A 22,122-nucleotide genomic window follows, 5' to 3' on the forward strand; every position below is an offset into this window, starting at 1 on the left:
TACACCATACCAGGTTTTGTCTTGACTGTTCTCTGGTCAGCTTCAGAACGTGTTAAAAGAAATTACTTTGAAAATGTTCTAACTTCTCCAGTCAATATGTAATTAATATCGCCCATGATTACAATGCCTTTCTGATAAGTTCTTATTATTTCTTCCCTTATGCTCTACTGTACTATGTTGTTACTATTAAGGGACCTGTGCACCACCCCATCAAATGATATCTTGCCTTTTATTTTGTCAGATAGATCTTCAGCTCTTAGTGTCCTCAAACATCAAACATCCATTTATTCTCATCCTATTTTCCACCATTTGGACCATAGCCATTTCAAGTGCTCATCAAGAGACATAGTGGGAACTGCTGATGCTGGAAAATCTGAGATAACAAGGTGTAGAACTGGGTGAATCCAGCAGGCCAGGCCGCACCAGAGTACCAAGAAAGCTGACGTTTCAGGTCCTCTCTGAAGAAGGGTCCGGACTCTCAACATCAGCTTTCCTGCTCCTCTGCTGCCTGGCCTGCTGTGTTCATCCATTTCTACATCTTGTTATCTCAGGTGCTCATCAAAATAGTTTTTAATTTTCTCGAGGGTTCTTGCTTCTAACAACCGTTCAGGCAGTGAGTTCTGAATACCAGAATCCTCAGAAGAGAAAAGAAATTCTCGATCCCCTCTAAATCTCCTGCTCCCTGCCTTAAAGTTGTGACCCTGCTTACTTATCCATCTACTAAGTGGAAAATGTTTTCCTTCTGTACCCTGTCTGTGCCCCTCAAAACTTTGTACATCTCAATTAGATCCCCTGTTGGCCTCCTCTACTCTGAGGAAAACCACTCCAGCCTTTCTGGTTTCTTTTCCTAGCTGAATCACTTGACCCCAGCAACATCCTCGTTAATTTCTTTCACAACCCCTAGTGCAATCTCATCCTCCTTGAACTACGGTGACCAGAACTGCGCGCACTAAATTTCTCACACATCTGTTATCTCTATGAAAACTATTTCCACATTTTGGTCTCCTGAACATATGTCATTCCTCTCTTTGTACTAATATCATTATTAACTAATAAGAGCAACCCCTCCGTGCTCTTCCTAACTTCCTGTACTGTTCAAGGGTTAAGTTCAATTTCCCAATCCATATCATCCTTCAGCCTCAGTAATGACTACCAGATCATTCTTATTTATTTCTATTGTGCTCTCAGTTCGTCAGTTTCTCTTTGAATAGTATAAGCATTCAGGTACAGAACCTTTAGCCTTAAACTTCTTAGGAAACTCTAGTCTTACCTATTGTTCAACTCTTAGATTTGTATTGTATGTCCCTTCCTGTCACTGTGTGTTTATCATTTCCTGTATTAATACTGCACTCTTTTGGTCTTGAATTAACGCTTTAATTTACCACATCTTCCCAAATTTGATCCCCTGATGCCACCATCTAGTTGAAAATCCTTTCTATTTCTGTGGTTATACGGTTGGCAAGATAATGTTACATAGTTGTGTTTGCAAGATTCCCGCTGTTTGTGAGGAGTAAATGAATCAAAGCAGAAAAAATGTGTAAAGAAATTTCTGGAGAAACTCAGCAGATCTCTCAGCTTCTGTGTACAGCGAGAGTGTTAATATTTCAAACTCACGACGACTGACTTGGAATGTGGTTGAAAGCCCTTGTGATTTTGATACATTAGCAACTAGTGGTCCATAGAATTAATTTGGAAATGAACATGAACAAGATTTTGGAAATGTGTGTACATGGCGGAATTGTTCAGTGGTTACACTGACCCCATTTTTGCCACATGCAGTAGTTCTAAAGGAAAACAAGTCTCTCAGTACGGAGAAATGTAATTTCTTGAGTATTTAATTAATAATATCTACCATTGTCAGTAACCAAAGAGGCAACAACAGCAATCTGTATTTAATTTCACCCTTGGGTCAGTGAAATGTTTCAAGGTGTGCCACAGGAGTATTATTACACAAAATTGGACACCAAGTTGGAATAGATGACCCAGAAGCTTAATCAGCAATCGAAATAAGAAGAAAATCACACTCTGCTTTTTGTCTCAATATGTTGCCAACACATGTATGAAAAAGTAAACCTATGTGCAAGTACGTCTTGCAATTGAGAGAGAGTCGGACAGCACGGAAACCCACTCATCGACCCAACTCGTCCATGCTGACCAGGTTTCCTAAACTGAACTAGTCCTGTTTGCCTGCATTTGGCCCATATGTCTCTAAATTGCTCCTATCCATGTACCTGTCCAAATGTATTTTAAATGTTGTAATGCCACCCACCTCTAACACTTCTAATGCCATTAGTCAAAATTTAATTTCCCAATTAGCCATATGTGGCTAGCAGCTGTTGTTGAGCATCACCACCATGTAGAATTGCGTACAAAAAATTGAATTATTTTATAAAATCTTCTAAATTTGCTTTTAGGTGCAAATCGAATTGTTTTGGAAGATGCCAACATACTTCAACCTGTAGGTCTGACTATATTTGGTAACCACTTATATTGGATTGATAGACAACAACAGATGCTTGAGAGAATTGAAAAGACAAATGGTAATGGTCGTACTAAGATTCAAGCTCGTATAGCACAACTGAGTGACATTCATGCTGTGAAAGAACTCGATCTAAAGGAATTTGGTATGTTAGTAATGTAAAAACTACATCTAGTCAATACGTGATTAAAAAACAGTCAAGTCTGAGAAATCTTGAAAGAGAAGAAACTAGAAATAAAACTACTGACTGTATTTTCCTATGGTTCTGTAAAGTACGGCAGTTTAAAACTTAAATATTTTAATTCCTGATACCTAATTAGATAATTACTCCATAGGCTTGTAGTAATAATTACTCTGTAGACTTGTTCTGTTTAATCTGTCTCTGTGAATATCATTGTGTATCCAGTTTGCTGAGATAAATGAAAGCCATAGGTATTGGACAACTTCCTTACATAACAAAATAAAGCCAAAGCAGAGTAAAATCTGCCCGTCAGCCCCAGGTCAGATTTATCAAATAAAGTAATAGGTGCAATAAGTTTAAAGATAAAATCACCTCTCTCAAATCAGTTCCTTCCTGCATCCACTTGAAAACACAGGATTTTAAAAAAATTAAACATATTTTTCCTGTGTCACTGTTATGCACAAGCTTTCAGGGTGTTTTGTATGCCATTCCCTTACTGTTTACCTTTTGTGTCTGTGCAATGCCCATGCATGTACTGATTGATAACAGCTCTGATTATATAAGCATAAGCATGCGCATGTAAATAGTGATTAGATTTTACAGCAGTTTTTTAAAAAATCATTTGTTCATGCCAAACATGGATGATGCAGGAAAGATTCTTGCCTTGTAAATTTATGATCTACATTTGGAGCCTCGTTCAGTCGCTTAAAACATTTTATCAAAGTTGGGAAGGAGGTCCTTTAAAAATTCTAAATGCATCTGTTTCTAAAATAATAATTGAGACTGTCAATACTTCCTTTGCTAAATTTGTGACTGGCATATTCAGTTTTAGTAGCATTGAAATTACTGTTCCTGTGATGTTACAGCTGAACATCCTTGTGCCCAAGATAATGGTGGCTGCTCCCATATATGTATTGTAAAGGGAGATGGTACTACACGCTGCTCCTGTCCTGTTCACCTTGTACTGTTGCAAGATGAACTGTCATGTGGAGGTAAGAGCAAAACTGTTCATTCTCAATCCTGATTTCAAGATTTTATGCAATGTGTGCTCCCCTAGTGACTAAGCTTAAAGTCAAACAACAAAATATTTGAGAACCAAGCGATGAGACATTTTGTTTTAGATTTATATCAATCCTGTTGATATACATTTCTTTGAAAATGCCAGACCAGTTATCATTGAGGATTTTGATAACTGTGGAATTGTGCACTGACAGTTTGTGTCCTCAGTTTAGTTAAAAATTGAAATAGAAAAGCTGAATTTTGCTCAATTTGCTTTTTTTTTGCCACTCTTAAACCTGTAAGCTTGCCACCAACTTTGTCTGTTTTCAGAGCCACCAACTTGTGCACCAGATCACTTCACTTGTGCTACTGGTGAGATAGATTGTATTCCTTTGGCTTGGCGATGTGATGGGTATCCTGAATGTGATGATCAAAGTGATGAGCAGAACTGTCCAGTATGTTCAGACAGTCAGTTCCAGTGTGCCAGTGGGCAGTGTATTGATGCTGTCTTCAGATGTAATGGAGAGACTAATTGCCAAGACCAATCTGATGAACAGAAATGTGAAGGTAGTTGATCATTTTTATTCGTAGAATAAACTACTTCTTTGTTTACTTGTTGCAGTACCACCACTGTATAGCAAGATATGGTTTCAAGCAGGGGTCACGGAATAACGATTTGTAAAAGGAAATCCTGACAGATTTCCTTGCCTTCCTTACCCAAGAATGCCAGTGAAATTAGTGGTATTTGTGTTCAGTCAACTTGATGTGCTATAATGACTTCTTGAAAAGATGAGGCTTGATAAAAGAGATTAGTACAATAGAGGTTAAATAATTAATTGCCATTACAATAACCACTAAATTGACTTTTTTCTATTAAATTCAGATTTCACCATTTGTCATGGTGGGATTCAAACTCTCATCCCTAGGGCATTACCTTGTTGTTCAGGTTTACTTGTCCAGTTACATTAGGAATATACCATCATCTCCCTGAATCAGTCAGTTCAGGTGTGTAATGACACGTCCTGGGTCTTAACTTTCTGGCCCAGAGATATTGACATTACCACTGCATCACAAGATTTCTAAAGCCTAGTGCACCTGGTATTCCCTGTTATCTCCGATCCAAGTACTAACCAAGCCTAGCCCTCAAGCCTAGGTGGTTTCAGCCACAAAAATCAAAGAACTACAAATGCTGAAAATCAGAAATGTAAACTGAAATTGCTGGAAAAACTCAGCCGGTCTGGCAATTTTAGTTTGGGAGAGAAATCAGGTTTAATGTTTTGGGTCCAGTGACCCTTCTTCAAGTTTCAGACCACTGTAGCGTTGGGGGATTCAAACCTGGCACAACCACTGGAAAGCAATTATGCTCACTCGTGGATGACCATCACTCTCACCCAAAGTGTTGATAATGTTTCTGTCTGTTTTGAACTGAGGATCTATTAGATATGAGGGAAATATGATAACCACTACATTATAACCATAGTTTCACATAACACAACAGCCTCCGAATTTCTCCAATAGTAAATCATTTTAAATGTTTTTAAATTAGCCTGTTAGACTTGCTATGCCACACCTCTGGTGCAAATAGACTTAAGCCTAGGCCTCCTGACCCAGGAGGTAGGGGCATTACCACTGTGCCACAAGTGCCCTCTTCAAGGCTGTTATCCTGTCTAGAATCAGAGACTAACTGACTGACGACTGTTAATATACTGAGTCTGTGCTCATTATGGTTATTGGTGTCCATGTGGTAGGGATAAACTGGGACATTCATTTGATTGCCCCCACCCCCAGTTAATAAATACAGGCTTAAAACGGTCGTCACTGGTGAGGAGATGCATGCTTATAAATATGTAACTCGAAGCGTAGAACTGTATAAAAATTGATTCCAGTTCTATTCTTTTCTAAATGGCTTTTCAGAGTGAAAAAAATCACCTTGGAATCTTCATGATATTTAGGCATCAGCTACTCGTTTTCATAACCAGCCAAGTCCTATGACTGAGAGATAATGGGAACTGCAGATGCTGGAGAATTCGAGATAACAAAGTGTGGAGCTAGATGAACACAGCAGTGCAAGCAGCATCTTAAGAGCAGAAAAGCTGATGTTTCGGGCCTAGACCCTTCATCAGAAAAGGGGAATGGGGAGAGGGTTATGAAATAATTAGGGAGAGAGAGGGAGGCAGATCGAAGATGGAAAGAAGAGCAGTGGAGAGGAGATAGACAAGTTAGAGGTGGAGATGGAGCCAGTAGAGGAGAGTATAGGTGGGGAGGTAGGAAGGAGATAGGTCAATCCGGCGAGGACGGACTGGTCAAGGGGACGACATGAGGTTAGTAGGGAGGAAATGGAGGTGTGGCTTGAGGTGGGACGAGGGGATAGGTGAGAGGAAGAACAGGTTAGGGAGGCAGGGATGAGCTGGGCTGGTTTTGGGATGCAGTGGCGGGGGGAGGGTAGATTTTGAAGCTTGTGAAATCCACATTGATACCATTGGGCTGCAGGGTTCCCAAGCGGAATATGAGTTGCTGTTCCTGCAACCTTCGCGTGGCATCGTCGTGGCACTGCAGGAGGCCCAGGATGGACATGTCATCTAAGGAATGGGAGGGGGATTTGAAACGGTTCGCGACTGGGAGGTGCAGTTGTTTATTGTGAACCGAGCGTAAGTGTTCTGCAAAGCAGCCCCCAAGCCTCCACTTGGTGTGGCTTTCTCTACATTGGGGAAACCGAGTACAGCGGATGCAGTTTATAACATTGACAGATGTGCAGGTGAAGGTCTGCTTGATGTGGAAAGTCATCTTGGGGCCTGCGATGGGGGTGAGTGAGGAGGTGTGGGGGCAAGTGTAGCACTTCCTGCGGTTGCGGGGGAAGGTGCTGGGTGTGGTGGGCTAGGAGGGGAGTGTGGAGCGGACAAGGGAGTCCTGGAGAGAGTGGTCTCTCCGGAAGGCAGACAAGGGTGAGGATGGAAAAATGTCTTGGGTGGTGGGGTCGGATAGTAGATGGCGGAAGTGTCGGAGGACGATGTGTTGTGTCCGGAGGTTGGTGGGGTGGTATGTGAGGACGAGGGGGATTCTCTTTTGGCGGTTATTGCAGGGGCGGGATGTGAGGGATGAGTTGCGGGAAATGCGGAAGACACAGTCGAGGGCGTTCTTGGCCACTGCGTGCGGGAACTTGTGGTCCTTCAAGAACGAGGACATCTGGGATCTATGGGAGTGGAATGCCTCACCCTGGGAGCAGATGCGGCAGAGGTGAAGGAATTGGGAATAGGGGATGGAATTTTTGCAGGACGGTGGATGGGAGGAGGTGTATTCTAGGTAGCTGTGGGAGTCAGTGGGCTTGAAATGGACATCGGTTTCTAGGTGTTTGCCTGGGATGGAGACAGAGAGGTCCAGGAAGCTGAGGGACAAGTTGGAGATGGTCCAGGTGAACTTAAAGTTGGAGTGGAAGGTGTTGGTGAAGTGGATGAACTGTTCAAACTCCTCTTGGGATCATGAGGCGGCGCCGATACAATCATCAATGTAACAGAGGTTCAGATGGGGTTTAGAGCCAGTGTAGTTACAGAACAGGGACTGTTCCGCGTAACTACAAAGAGGCAGGCATAATTTGCGCCCATGCGGGTACCTGTGGCCACCCGCTTTGTCTGTAGAAAGTGGGAGGAATCGAAAGAAGTTGTTGAGGGTGCGGACGAGTTCGGCCAGGCGGATGAGGGTTTCGGTGGAGGGCGACTGGTCGGGCCTGTGGAACGGAAGAAACGGAGAGCCTTTAAGCCATCTGTATGGTGAATGCAGGTGTATAGGGACTGGTCGTCCATGGTGAAAATGATTCCTATGACTCTGTGAACTGGAAGTTTAGTTCTTTAAGTTAAAAAACCTGAAGACAAAATGGGTATTATTGCTCCAGAGGGATGAATTCTACGTATATGTTCTTAATTACCATGTAGAGTGATAGTGAATAAAAAGAAGTGCAGAATGAAAGAAAATCAGTGAGCAAATTATCAAGGCTGCAGTTTTGTTTGGAGGTTGCAAAATGTACATCTTTGTTTGAAAAATTGTTTCTTGGTATTGAGAGAGACATATTGATTTACTGGCAACTTGCGCCACCACGTGGCAAGATGCAGATGGGCTTGCCCGAATACATCGGCTTCGCTTTAATTACTGTTGGGAGGGTCTTGGTGAGCTGTCACCTTGAACTACAGTGGATAAATCTGGTCAGCGTACTGCCATAGCACTAGTAAGTAGAGAGTTACAGGATCTTGACCCAGTGTTGTTGAAGGAAGGCTGTATATTTCCAAATCAGGGTAGTGGACAACTTATGGATGATAGTGTTGCCACTTACCTGTTCCCTGTCTGTCCAGGCACTTAGGGATCAATGGTTTTGAAGGTACTGTCAGAAGAACCTTTTGGTAATTTGCTGCATTGTATTTTGCAGATGGCTGCTGACACTGCGCACCAGAGGCAGTGGATGTGAGTTGCATCCAACTTCAACCCTTAAACAGTCAAGCGAGCTGATTTGTCTGGATCGCATGTCTTAGTGTTGCACGCTTATTTGTGCAAGCGTAGAGTTCACACTTCTGATTTCAGCTTGTAGTTTGTGGATACGTTTTATGAGGCTAAAAGACAAATTAGTTGGTATAGCTCCCAGGATGTTTATATTGGAGAACTCAATGATGGTAGTGCCATTGAATGTCAAGAGGTAGTGGTAACATTGGCTTTTGTTGGAACTAGTTTAATGACACTTGTGCAGCCGAGCATAAACGTCATCCAGGTCTTGCTGCACCTGGGCACAGACTCTTGCAATATCAGAGGAGTCATGAATGGTATTGCACACTACAACCATCAGTGAATCGCCTTTAAGAGAGGTGGTAATGTCATTGAATTAGTAATCCAGTGTTGTAGGTGATAGTTCTTAGAACACAGGTTTGAATCCCACCATGGCAGAGATGCCTGTAAAATCTGGAAATAAAATCTAGCCTATTAGTGGCCATTGTGTTTTAAAACCCATCTGCCCATTTTTAGGGAAGGAAATCTGCCATCTTTATCTGGTCTGGTCTATTTGTGACTTAAGATTCAGTCATTGCAGTGCATCTTAACAGATCTCTGAAATAGCCTAGCAAGTCACTGTTGTGGATCAAAGACACTACAACATCTGAAGTAAAAATTACAGTCTGTAACCATACGTTTCAAGTCCACTGATTCTTCTATGGAACTCAAGGGTTTGGGGTTTTGAAGAAGTCCTGTTGGACTTGAAACGTTGACTCTGTTTCTCTCTCCGCAGACGCTGGTAGACCTGCAGAGTTCCTCCGGGACTGTGTGCTTGTAGCTGAGGCAGTATGCAGTGGACAGTACTGAACGATCCCACTATTAATGGATCAGATCCAAGCTCTGCAGTCTTGCTACATCCAATTGTTAATTAAACAAATACCAGGAGGTGAATGCTCCACAAATATTCCCATCCTTGTTGATTGATGGGAAGACCCAGCCCATCAATAGAGAGACAAGCTAAAGCATTTGCATCAACCTTCAGCTGAAAGTGCCAAGTGAATATTCATCTTTTGCTTCCTACTGAGGCCCACAGCATCACAGATGCCATCCTTCAGCTAATTTGATTTGCTGCATCTCATACCACAAAACAGCTGAAGGTTACCAGTATTACAGAGGCTGTGGTCCCTGACACTGTTCTGGCAGTAGGACTGCAAACTTAGAACGAGCTGCAGCCTTGCCCAGTCGGTTTCAGTACAGCTACAGTACTAGAATCTACCAAATGATGTGGAAAATTGTCCAGCAATATCCTCTCCACATAAAACAGGACACATCCAATTTGGCTATTTACATAGAGCAGTACAGCACAGGAACAGGGCCTTCAGCCCACGATGTTGTGCGAACGTGATGCCAAATGAAACTAATATCTTCTGCTTGCCATTAGTCAATTTCCCTCCCTTCCTTGCATATTTGTGTGCTTATCTAAAAGTTCCCTAAATGCCGCTATTGTATCTGCCTCCCACCACCCCGGCAGTGCACTTCAAACTGCTACCAATCTCTATGTGAAAACCTTGCCCCTCACGCTTCCTTTGAACTTTTCCCCTCTAACATTAAATACATGCCCCCTAGTATTAGACATTTCAATTCAGGGGGAAAAAAATTCTGACGGTCAGCCTTATCTATGCATCTCATAATTTTATAGACTTCTATCAAATTTCCCGTCAAGTTGCACCACTCGAGAAAACACAACCTGAGTTTTTCCAGCATCTCTTTACAGTTTATACTCCCTAATTCAGGCAGCATCCTGCATCCTCTCCAAAGCCTCCACATCTGCCCTGTAATGTCGTGACCAGAATTGAACACCATCCTCTAAATGTGGCCTAACCAAAGTCTTATAAAGCTACAGCATGACATTGTGACTCTTGTACTTAATTCCCTGACCAATAAAGGCAAGCATGCCATATGGTGCCTTTACCACCCAATCTATTTGAGTGGCTACTTTCACAGAACTATGGACTTGAATAGTAAGATCCTTCTGTACATTGATGCTGTTTAGAGTGTTGCCATTAACTGTATACTTTTCCGTAACATTTGATCTCCCAAAGTGCAGCACCTCACACTTACCTGGATTAAACTCCATTTGCCATTTCTCCGCCCATCTGCAATTGATCTATGTCTTGTTGTATCCTTAATGCCCTGTTACTTTAGTTTCATTCATCTGCATGGTGATGAAAGACCATAAAATGTAGGATTAGAGGTGGGCCATTCAACCTGCCAAGTCTGTGCTGCCATTCAGTGAAATAATGGCTGGTCTGATAATCCTCAACTCCACCTCCTTATCATTTTCCTAACTCTTGATTCCTTTGATTTAAAAACTCTTGATTAAAAAAAGCCCTCCTTGTCTGTCCCCAAAGGTGTTGTCAATAGTATCATCAAGCAGTCCTTGCAAAAGAATAACAAGTTCTCTGCAGCTCAGTCTGTGTTCTGGCAAGATCATTCTCCTCCTGATCTCAATACAGCTTTGGGCCAAACAATGACCACAGAAGTCAGGTGAGAGTGACTGCCCTTGACAATGAGGCAAAATTCAACTAAGTATGGTATCAGGCTTTAAGGAAGGTGTTTATGGTTGTTGGAGGTCAGTTGTCTCAGTTTAAGAATATCACCTCCATGAGTTCTTCAGGGTAGTGCCCTATGCCCAACTATCTTCAGCTACTTCATCAATGACCTTCCCTCCATGAGGTCAGAATTAAATCTTCAGTTTAGTTATGGGATAGAGTTTTGCTGGCTAGGTTAGTGTTTGTTGCATCCAGTAAACACAAGCATCTAGCTTTTATAAGCATGACTTCAGTCATGTGTGTCTTTGTCCTGGTTCCCATTGACTTAAAGTTTATTTGGGCTCCTTGATATAAAGTACAGTCACTCTCAACTTACCTAAGCCATTCAGGTCATATTCATGTTTCAGTCAAGGTTACAAATTGTGGTTGAGTGGTCCTGTCAGAACCCACACTGAGCATCAGTATGTGGTGAGAAAATGCTGTTTGATAGCTTTGTCACTGATTCTTGATAGCATATGGAATGAATTGATCCAGCTTAAAACTGGCATCTGTGGTGATGTTCACAAGTGGAGGCTGAAATCAATTGCCCTCTGGTACAACTGGCTGAAAAAAAACTTCAGACGTGTCTTTTGCAGGTCCGAGCCGGTATTAAGCATGGAGCTATTCATAAAGCCTCTTGCAAGTAAACAATTTTCTCGTCCACAATTATTCAGTACGGGATGCAGCAGAACTACACATTTTTGGTCTGATGCATCTGTGGCGATATTGCTTAGTCTGTTGCATGCTGCTTCTGCTTTTAAGCATGCATGTAATCTGTAATGTTGCTTCACCATGGTGGCACCTCATTCTTTTGCCCAGCTCCAGGCATGCTCTTTTGTGATCTCAATTGAACCAGGATTCATCTCGATGTTATGGCAAAGTGAGGTAAATACCAGATCATGACATTGCAGATGGTGGTTGCGTTCACTATTGGTGTTTCAGGTTGCCCACTGTTAAGCTGGTAGATCTGTTCAAGTCTATCCCATTTAGTACAGCAGTACCACACACATTGGGTGAAATTCCCAATGTAAGATGGGATTTTTGACTCCATATAACTATGCTGTGGTCATTCCTATAAAAGCTTAACAGATTCATCCAACCAATAGATTGAAGTCAGGTAGCTTTTCTGTCTCATGTTGTTCCTCTCAATGCCTGCCACAGGCCAAGTATTGCAAATCTGTCCTTCAGAAATTGGCCAACTTGCACAGTTGTCTTGCTACTAAGCCAGTCTGAGTTATGGACATTTAAGATGCCTCCAGTGTACATTTGTGTACTTGCTATTGTCGTTGCTGCTTCTAAGTAATGCTCAATTTGAAGAGCATTGATGCATCAGCTGATGGAGGATGGTAAATGGTAAACTAGAGGAGGTATCCTTGTAATTGAAGCAATGAGACTCAGTGAGCATGGAGTTAATTGAATGTACTCCAAAGCCATTCACTCCTAACTGTACACTACATTGCCACCATCTCTGCCCTCTCAGTGGAATGGGAAAAGTCAGGGCTAATGACAGGGACAAATACAGAGAATACTGGAAAAAATTCAGCAGATCTGGCAGCATCTGTGGAGAAAGAAACATTAAACTTTCGAGTCCAGTGTGACTCCTCTTCAGAACTGTTGATGGAAGACTCTGGGGCATCAGTTGCGAAGTACAGTTCTATGAATGTGACTGTCAGTCATTAGCTGAATCACGAGTGGGACAGCTCTTCCCATGTTGGGACAAGGCTCTAGTTGTTAGGAGGACTTTGCAGTGTTGAAAGGGCTGACTGTACAATTGTTGAGTCTAGTGTCTAATGGACGTTGAGTAATCAATTGGATTTGCTTCTGATGATGGCTTTTTGTCAGCTTTTTTCATAATGTAATACCAGGAAGGTCCTTTTATATGCCAGCTTAGAATCAACTACATTGCTGTGAGTCTGAAGTTAAACAAGGACAAGTTGGATATGGACAGCAGGCTTACTTCCCCAAACGATATTAATGAACTGGCTGGATTTCTGACGATCATCCAGTAGTTTTGTAGTGACGCTTGCTGATGCTAACTTGAAATTTATTTAGTTAACTGAATTTGTTGATTTGAACTCCCACCCCTCTCTGTTCAAGTCTGTAATTACTTAACAGTAATCTAATCAATAGGCTGCAACACATGTAGGTCCTTGGAATTTTATGCCCTGACAGATGTTTCCATAGCTCTGGGGGGATTTGTTCAGAAGGTTGGAGGGGTAGGAGTTCGGAGTGATCAAAAGCAGTTCATCGGTGGGACAGGATGTTTTCAGTCTCATGGTCCTGAGAGCCAGATCAATCTATTCTCACTCCCACCTGATATCTGGCAGATAGTTACAAGATAATATTACTGAGACTATGACTGTCAAAAAAACTGAGCAACTAATCTAAACATTTTGCTTCTTACTCAACCGTCTCAGTTGGTGATGCTGATGGCAATTACAGCAAATTTGGGGAAAAAATGTTGGAAAACTGACTACTGTTTTTAAATTGTTTCTGAGATAGGAACTGCAGATGCCGGAGAATCCAAGACAGCAAGGTGCAGAACTGGATGAACACAGCAGAGACCCGAGGCGTCAGCTTTCCTGCTCGTGTGGTGCTGCTTGGCCTGCTGTGTTCATGCAGCTCTGCACCTTGTCAGTGTTTTTAAATTGCTCTGTATTTAAGATGTGTTTCTATAGTGAACCTCTCTGTTATGTTTGACCTCTTAAGAAAGTAAAATCTTGTCTTTTGTGTACTTCTCAGTTTTCTGTGCCATGGACCAGTTTCAGTGTGCCACTGGACAATGCATTGCCAAGCATAAAAGATGTGATCATAATGGAGATTGCACCGATAATTCAGATGAACATGCCTGCTGTAAGCTTTCACCAATAACACATTGTATTACAGGGTTCTGTTTTAATAAGTTTGTGCTTTATATTTAGTGAATGTAAAACATTGGTTTACTTCAAGGATGAAGGATAGTGATTTCTCCCTTCTCTCAAATTCTTGCAATGCAGCAAACAAAATGTCTTCTGTCCTCGTTCTGATGTTCTTGAGAGCAAATCCTGCAAGCATGGTTTCTTGTGCTATGTTCATAAATTCTCGCAGTTGCTCTCAATTACCAGGCAATCCCAATTCTAGCTTGTTGCAGGTGCCAGTACACTGTGTACAATACACGTTGCACTTGATCAAATTGCAGACCAGGTTTCTCCGTTGCAGATTTGTGCTTCATAGTTTCTGTGAAATGATGAGCTGAGTATTATTAATGTTACTACAAAGTTTTAGTAGTCTGTTTTACATTGTTACAAAATTGTCACTGCTCATGCTTTGGTATGCAATTGGCATACTGTGGACTTGACGTTTGTGACAAAATTAAAAATTGAAGTAATTTTGAGATTTACTTTTAATTATTTTCTGTTTGCTTCACTATTTTGAAGCTAAACTCAGCATCGTCCTATTTAAATAAATTTATCAATCTGCCTCTCTTCTGTCGATTCTTATGTAAAGTACCAATGCAAAAAGACTGTCAATATACTCATTTCATACCAAATGTATGCAAATTTACCTTGGTCTTTACTGACTAAGCAGATCTATGCTTTGTCAAATATCTTTCTGTTAACTTATCACAGATCCCACAGAAGAGCCTACCCCTCAACCTACAAGCACCATTGGTTCAATTATTGGTGTCATCCTCTCTGTCTTTGTGATTGGAGCTATATACTTTATTTGCCAGCGTGTTCTGTGCCCGAGGATGAAAGGTGATGGAGAAACAATGACAAATGATTTTGTCGTGCATGGATCTGCTTCAGTGCCTCTAGGCTATGTGCCACATACTAACTCCCTCCCAGGATCACTGCAAGGTAGAAATGCACTATCACCCTCTATTGAAAATTGAGGCCTTGTGTGTGAAATCACAATGGAAAGCTTTGATCGTGTAGATTTTACTCAGCCATTTTCTGTCTTTAACTATTGGAGAACTTTTTATTTTCCTTTATGCAAACTCTTTTAATGTAGCTTATGCACATTTTTAAATTTGTACTTTATACCTGATGAGGCTAATGAGATGGTAAATAAGGCCCTTCATTTCCTCCTCATGTAGGTGTAAAACATCCCATGAGTCATTTCTAGGTAATACTGATCCTGCATAAGAGAAAAGGTTGTTTTGATAATTACGGCAGCATTACATTTTGATATAGATTTTGATACATTTTACCAGTAGTACGCTTTCTTCTTTTGAAACCACTTAAGGTTTCCCTTATTTAACTGTTAGTTTCATGGCTTTTTCTCATTGACTGCACCAACTATGCGGTTCCATAAGCACGGCGTATTCGCTGGGTGCCCCAAACTGGAGGACAATGGGCAGTGACTTAGAAAACTATTCACTTATGCCAAAATTGTAGTAACATCTGATCTAGTCTCTCACTAATACCCACATACACATTTCAGAGAGGCCACTGATTGGAGTGGAATGTGCAGCTGAAATTCTCCTTTCCTGAGACCAGCAGTGTTGAGATCACTAGCAGCAACCCTTCAACTCTAGCAGACGCTGGCTGTATTTCTTGCTTGGCTACATGATACTGATATAACTGGACTCATCTGCAATGATTTTCTTGTAGGCAATAATTTCAGACAGTTATTACCCTCTGGTAGAAGAAGTTCCTTCACATCTCAGCTTTATTCTGTAAATGTGGATCCTAGTTTGAGATTTTCCACCAGTGGGAAACATCTTAGCATCTAGCCTCACAAAGCACCTCAGAATCTTCATAGTTTTCAATCCAATCACCCCTCATTTTTCTAAACATCATTTGAATAAAAGCCTAAACTGTTTAACCATTCTTGATAAGTCAACCCCTTCATCCTAGGAATCAGCCTGATGAATCTCTTTTGAATGGTCTCTAATGCTAGTACGCCCTTTTTTAAATAAGAGAGCAAAACCATTCACAGTATTCCAGGTGTAGTTGTCTAACTAACACCATGTATAGTTGTAACAAGGTTTGCCTATTTTTAAATTAAAACCCTTAGTAATAAAGGCCAAAATTCCACCTGAACATCTTGTTGCACCCGTTTTTCCCACTAATTTTGTTTTCTTTTATGGGGACCCGCTGTGCGGCAACAACTTCGGAACTGGGGGTCAGTGTTGCAAACAGCATCAGCGTGCTAGTTGCTGTGCACAGACCCTTGGAGCAATTGCACTGTGGGAATGCTAACTGCACTTGTGTGCTAATGCAAGTTTTGCATTTTGTGTACAAGAACACCTAGACCCCTCCTGCACTGCACTTCTTTAGAGTCTCCTCCATTTAAGTAATAGCCTGCTTTTTGATTCTTCCAACCAATGTGCATGACCTCACACTTTCCTGCATTTAAACTCAATCTGCCAAGTTTTGCCCACTCACTCAATTTATCTTTGTACCCTTACACACTCCTTGTGTCTTCATCATGACATACTCTCCTACTCACTTTTATACTGTCAGCAGATTTGGATGCAATACACGCTGCCTCGTCCTCTAAGTCAATACTATAGATAGTATGTAATTGAACCTTCTGGTACTCCATTAGTTAGGAATTTCCAACCTTAGTAAAATGCCATTGATCCCAACTATATCTTGTTATTCCTGACACACTGACTCCTATCTTCAGCAATAACACTGTATGTGGCACCTCATTTGAATGCCTTCTGGAAATCCAAATACATTACATCTACCAATTTTGCCCTGAACCACTGCTTGCTATATCCTCAAAGAAATCTGGCAAACTTTTTAAATATGATATCCTTTTCACAGTACCATATTGAGTATCTTCAATTATGTTAAGCTTTTATGAATTTCAAGTTTTATTTCTTCATTAATAATGAACCCTGAAACAGCTTGGCTTATTTTGAATTTTGATGCTGTTATGAGAGCGTTAACTATTTTCGACTGCATTAGGGCCAGTCCTTCATCTCTCACATCCGTTTCAAAGCTAACAATAGTAATGGGTGGTCAGGTAAAGGAGGTGACCTGTCACAAGCTCTGGCTAGTGATTGTGTCTGCATTTTAATTAACATTGCATACTGTGAACATACTTATCATGTTGTACGTATTTTAATTTACTTACTGATTGTGTTTTATTTAATTATAGGTATGTCCCGTAGCAAGCCTGTGATGAGTTCCCTGAGTCTTATGGGTGGAAGCAGTGGGCCACCATATGACAGGGCACATGTTACAGGGGCCTCATCCAGCAGTTCTTCAAGTACAAAAGGCACCTACTTTCCTCCTGTAAGTAGACAGCTTTGTTACCAACTTTAACTTTTTTCTCATTTAAAGAATAGCCGAAATTAAACCAATATGAATTATTTTTAAATAAAATGATATCTTTGCCATGTCTTATTTTTACTTTGCTCCATTTTTTGTTTGGGAATGCAAACACAGATTTAGTCAATGTGAAAGGAAAAAAGAAATGTATTGATCCTTTTTCACGAAAAAAACCTTACTGATTTATACCTGAATTCGGAGGTCGGCAGAACAAATTTTTGAGAACAGGTGCCAGCAACATACCAGAACCTTGTATAAAAAGTAAATTTTCATGTGTATCATGGGCAAGAGTATTGACGGATCTTGGCAGCTGATACACCTATGCATTTGTTGGAGGGTGTAGACAGCAGTCAGACACAAGTACTCCAGCTCGCAGACTTTGTCCTCTTTGATTCCCCATGTCTCACATTTGAGGATACTGAAACTGTTGCTTTGTTTCTATCATGTTTCTGGCTGAAATAAGTCAACACAGCATATGAATCTGAGAAATATCTGTAGCTTGTTCCACAGCATGTTTGTAGTTACCACTATGAACATAGCTTTTAAACTGACTACATATATATTTATACTTCTCCTCCTCTATAGATGCTGAATCCTCCACCATCACCAGCTACTGAACGTTCACATTATACCATGGAATTTGGTTACTCCTCTAACAGTCCTTCTACTCATAGATCATACAGGTAAACGGGGAACACAATGAGATTAGTGATCTAATAGGCTGCCTTTTTCTGTGTAACTACTTATTAACTGGAGCAGAACCCTTCAAATTCTTCAATTTTAATTGGATAATTTTGGAGAGCTTCCAGCATTAAGGAATTGCCTGTTGGAATCTTCAATTTCCCAAGCGATTCTTTTGGAGTCTGCTGCTAGAGGGATTTTGAAGACTCCCCATGCGCTACTCCTGTCTAAGCATTGGAAGCAATTATCTGGACATCAAAAAAGACAGACCAATACTTTATTACAGACTTGGTTTAATTGTAGAGAAGAGCTAAACTCCAGAGGTGAGGTGAGGTAGGATGAGAATGAAGCTCTGGATATCAAGGAGCCCTGGAAAAACTAGATTCAACGGGAATCAGGGAAAACATTCTCTGCTGGTTGCAGTCCTACCTAGTCCAAAGGAACGTGGAGGAACACAGCAGGCCAGGCAGCATCAGAGGAGCAGGAAAGCTGACGTTTCGAGTTGAGTCCCAATCCGAAACATCAGCTTGCCAGCTCCTCTGATGCTGCCTAGCCTGCCGTGTTCCTCCAACTCCACACTATCTCAGATTCCAGTATTGGCAGTTCTTGCTGTCGCAAAGGAAGGCGGTTGTGGCAGTTGGAGGTCAATCAATCCCAGGACTGTATCACAGTAGGAGTGTCTCAGGGTAAGGTCCTAGGCCCAACCAGCTTCAGTTGCCTCATCAATATCCTTCCATCCATCATAAGTTCAGAAGTTGGGATGTTCGCTGATGATTACCTAAGATTCAACACTATTTGTAATTTCCCCTGATACTAAACCGCCTTGTGTTCATAAGCTAAAAGGCCTGGGCTGTAGTCGGACTTGGGTTGATAAGTGGCAAGTAACATTTGTGCCTCGCTACTACCAGACAATGACCATCTCCAACAAGAGAAAATCTAACCACCTTTCTTTGACATTCAATGCCAATACCATCCTCCACTATTTATGTACAGGTGTTACCCTTGACGAGAAACTGTACTAGTTCAACCACTTAAATATTATTGCTATAAGAGCAGGTCAGAGGCTAGGAGTTCTGTGAGGTGTAATTCACCAGACTACCCAATGCCTGTTTAGTAAATTGCAAATGAGGAGGGTGGTGGAGTATTCTCCATTTGCCTGACTGAGTGCAGCTCCAACATCACTCATTTAAGCTCAAAACCATCCAAGACAAAACAGCATGTTTGTCACGCCATCCACTACCTTCAACATTGACTCTCTTCACTAATGCTCAATAGCAATGTGGGTACCATCTGCAAGGTGCACTGCAAAAACTCTTAACTCCTTCAGCAGTACTTTCTAAAGCCACCATCTCCCCACCTAAAAGAACAAGGGTTAACACATGCCACCTGCAAGTTCCATTCCAAGTCTGACAACATCCTGACTTGGAACTATATCACCAATCTTTCAATAGGTCAAAATCCTGGAACTGTCTTCCTAACAGTACTCTTGTATTATACATCCCCATAGACTGCGGTAGTTCAAGAAGGCAGCTTATTATCACCTTCTGAAGGGTAATTAAGGATGGGCAGTAAATAGTGGCCCAGCCAGTGACACCCAATCCCATGAATGAAGAAAAGAAATTACTACATAAGCTTATTCAGCCAAATTCAAAAATAGGTTGTTTTGTAAGCAGCTAATTGTTTTGTTGCCATCTAAAAGCAAAACACTGCAGTTGCAGGAAATCTTAAATAAGAACAGAAAATGCTGGAGAAACTGAGCTGACATTTCAAGTCTGATATGACTTTCAAGTCATATTGGCCTTGAAACATGAACTGTGTTTCTCTTTACATAGATGGTTTAATTTTACATCTGGTTTAATTTCATGAAAAAAGTGTTAGAGAAACGGTGTTTCAACAAATTTTAAGAGGAAAAACAAGATTGTACCTTATGTCATTACCCACTTTTTATAGTAAATCTAAAAAAATTTAACCAGTAAATTAAAATTGCATGTACTTTACAAATACATTGATATTAATACCTTATTTTCTCCCCCACCCCCCCCCCCCACATAGCTACAGACCATATGCTTATAGAAATTTTGCTCCACCTACTACTCCTTGCAGTACTGATGTATGTGACAGTGACTACACCCCTGGGAGGAGAATTGCTACAACAAAATGTTATGGCGATTTGAACTATGACTCTGAGCCGTTCCCTCCACCTCCGACTCCACGGAGCCAGTATTTGTCTGCTGAGGAGAACTATGAAAGCTGCCCACCCTCTCCTTATACAGAAAGGAGTTATTCGCATCATCTTTATCCACCCCCTCCCTCTCCATGTACAGACTCCTCATGAGCACCATCTTTGCCTATTGTAAATAATTGTTGATATGAAGAGACTGCATTTTAAAAGTGGGAGATGTAATTTGTACAGTGAAAATAGGTTGGGAGGGAAGGGAAATGATTTGCAAACAATTTGTACAGAAGAGGATATTTATGTATTTTCTAACAGCGCCTGCTGGTTGTGCCATAAAATTTGTAAAAATTTGTACAAATGAGATTTTTTTTTCCACATGCAAACAAAAATGCCTTAACCCAGGGAAGCAACCGTACCTAAGAAGACATAGAAAACTAGCAGACACATTAACAGGGCACGGGATACCGGATGGATTGCAACTCCAGTGCCCAAAGAGAATCACAGTGTGTTTTATAGTGAAAATAAAAATGTTAATTATCATCTGTTTTCAATACAAGAGAGACAACTGCACAACACTCTTATAGAATTGAAAACAGTAACTCATGGAGAGCTGGCATGGGGATGATGCATTTTTGTGCAAAGCTGTTTCAGCTACAGTCAGCTGAAGGAGAGCACATGCAGAGTCACTTCCTGCGATTCTTGTCACACCAGTGCCAGTAATGTATACAATTTCAAGGTGAAGCCCATGTCAAACACACTGCAGCATTCAAAGGTGATCTCTGCCATGTGCTCGGAAGCTATTCTGCACCTTTGCTTCAGAGTCTGGGTGGGGTAGAGTTGGAAGGAAATCGGCTTCTTTTTCGCATCTTTGTGGTGAAAATCATTACTTTAATTATGGGGACAAATAGTGGAATAGCACCTGTGACATCTTGAAGTATTTTACCAAGGGCATAAACCATGCCTTGATACTTTTTAAATTCTTAGTCAGTGAGCTTTTAACTTCAGTGCCCGCAAATCTTCTGAGTGTATTTTTATACCACATTGTGTAGATAACCTATTTATAAGCTATAAAATAACCTTGTATTAGATTTCCTGTAAAGCCTGTCCATATATCCTTGCAATACTTTCATGTATAGTTGTATTACTTTATGCCTCATTTTATTTTTCTATAAAACATTAGTACAAGGGTAATGACAATCTCAGATTTTTTTAATAGATGGCCAGATGAGTTTATTTTTTTCCATTTTAAATGTAATTTTCAATTATCAGTTAAGGTACTGTGCAAAATACAGATTATCATCTTTACATATTACATTGTATTAAAAAATACATTTTGTAGCAAAGACTGAATACTTTGTAATAGCCTTTATGATTGACTGAAATGCCAAGTGAATCTAAATCATGCAGCCATTTAAAGTATTTTTAGTATTCAATTATTTAATTGTCACTATTTTCCGTAAAATTTGGTCAAGATATGCATAGGATAATTAGTACACGATTTTTAAAATGTCTGCTGCTGTGTACATGGAGCCAGAAATGTCTGGTATATTTGTCCAGGTATACTTCTAAGTGAAAATAGAACTCTGTGCCAAATTCTACTAGAAAAATCACCCTAGTGGTGTGTGTCTAAAGCAAACGACCTTGTTTGGAAGTGAAGGATCTGGTGCTGCTCAATATATTAATTGTAAACCTCTTTTTTTTCTTCTTCCTTTTGATTTTCCTCCCGTCGATTGGAGCTAACTGTTTTGTTGTGTACCAGGTGCAGTCCCCTGGTACCAGTATGCTTTGCAAGGATGTGTTTATGTTAATGACCAACATTTGGTCAGTCTTATCCATTTGCCCAATAACATCCTGAAAATGTAAAATAAGTGCTTTATTTGTCTGAACTCTGATTCTTTTAAAAAGAGAAAAAGAAAGCACCTTGTATAAAGCTCTTTCTGTTACTATCAAGTTAAGTTGTAACAAATGAAAAATTGATTTTTATAATAAAACTAAGATTGAAACCTGTATGTGTCTTTTTCACCAACACAACAAAGAAGCTGGAAAGAAATGTCAGGGAGATACTACTGAATTTTTGATTCAGACTTGAAGGAACTGAAAATACCATACCCCATTTGTGCATGTATCAAATTTGAGATTATGCAGTAACTATAAAAGTTTTTTTTTTAAATAGAAGTAAGATCAGAAACAGAAAATGCTGGAAATATTCAGGTCTGGTAGCCTCTGAGAGAGAAAACCAGTTAAGATTTTGGGCCTGTGACCTTCCATCAGAAAGGATT

At 40.7% G+C, this 22,122-nt stretch overlaps 1 protein-coding gene across 5 annotated transcripts in view; it reads left to right on the forward strand.

The window, feature by feature from the left end:
* lrp6 (low density lipoprotein receptor-related protein 6) overlaps positions 1-21,846 on the forward strand; it is a 182,758-nt gene extending 160,912 nt beyond the window's left edge. For 4 of the 5 annotated variants that reach the window (XM_048549411.1, XM_048549413.2, XM_059652424.1 and 1 more), the window contains 8 exons: positions 2,415-2,624; positions 3,527-3,652; positions 3,990-4,226; positions 13,460-13,570; positions 14,326-14,556; positions 16,814-16,950; positions 17,572-17,669; positions 19,720-21,846. In XM_048549411.1, the coding sequence (XP_048405368.1) occupies positions 2,415-2,624; positions 3,527-3,652; positions 3,990-4,226; positions 13,460-13,570; positions 14,326-14,556; positions 16,814-16,950; positions 17,572-17,669; positions 19,720-20,002 (1,433 nt within the window). In that variant the 3' untranslated portion in view covers positions 20,003-21,846. The remainder of the gene's footprint in view (positions 1-2,414; positions 2,625-3,526; positions 3,653-3,989; positions 4,227-13,459; positions 13,571-14,325; positions 14,557-16,813; positions 16,951-17,571; positions 17,670-19,719) is intronic. The other variant, XM_059652423.1, reaches the window with a different exon arrangement.
* The last annotated feature ends 276 nt before the right edge of the window (positions 21,847-22,122 follow it).

Source organism: Stegostoma tigrinum, chromosome 18 (assembly GCF_030684315.1).
Source record: "Stegostoma tigrinum isolate sSteTig4 chromosome 18, sSteTig4.hap1, whole genome shotgun sequence".
Taxonomy (NCBI): domain Eukaryota; kingdom Metazoa; phylum Chordata; class Chondrichthyes; order Orectolobiformes; family Stegostomatidae; genus Stegostoma; species Stegostoma tigrinum.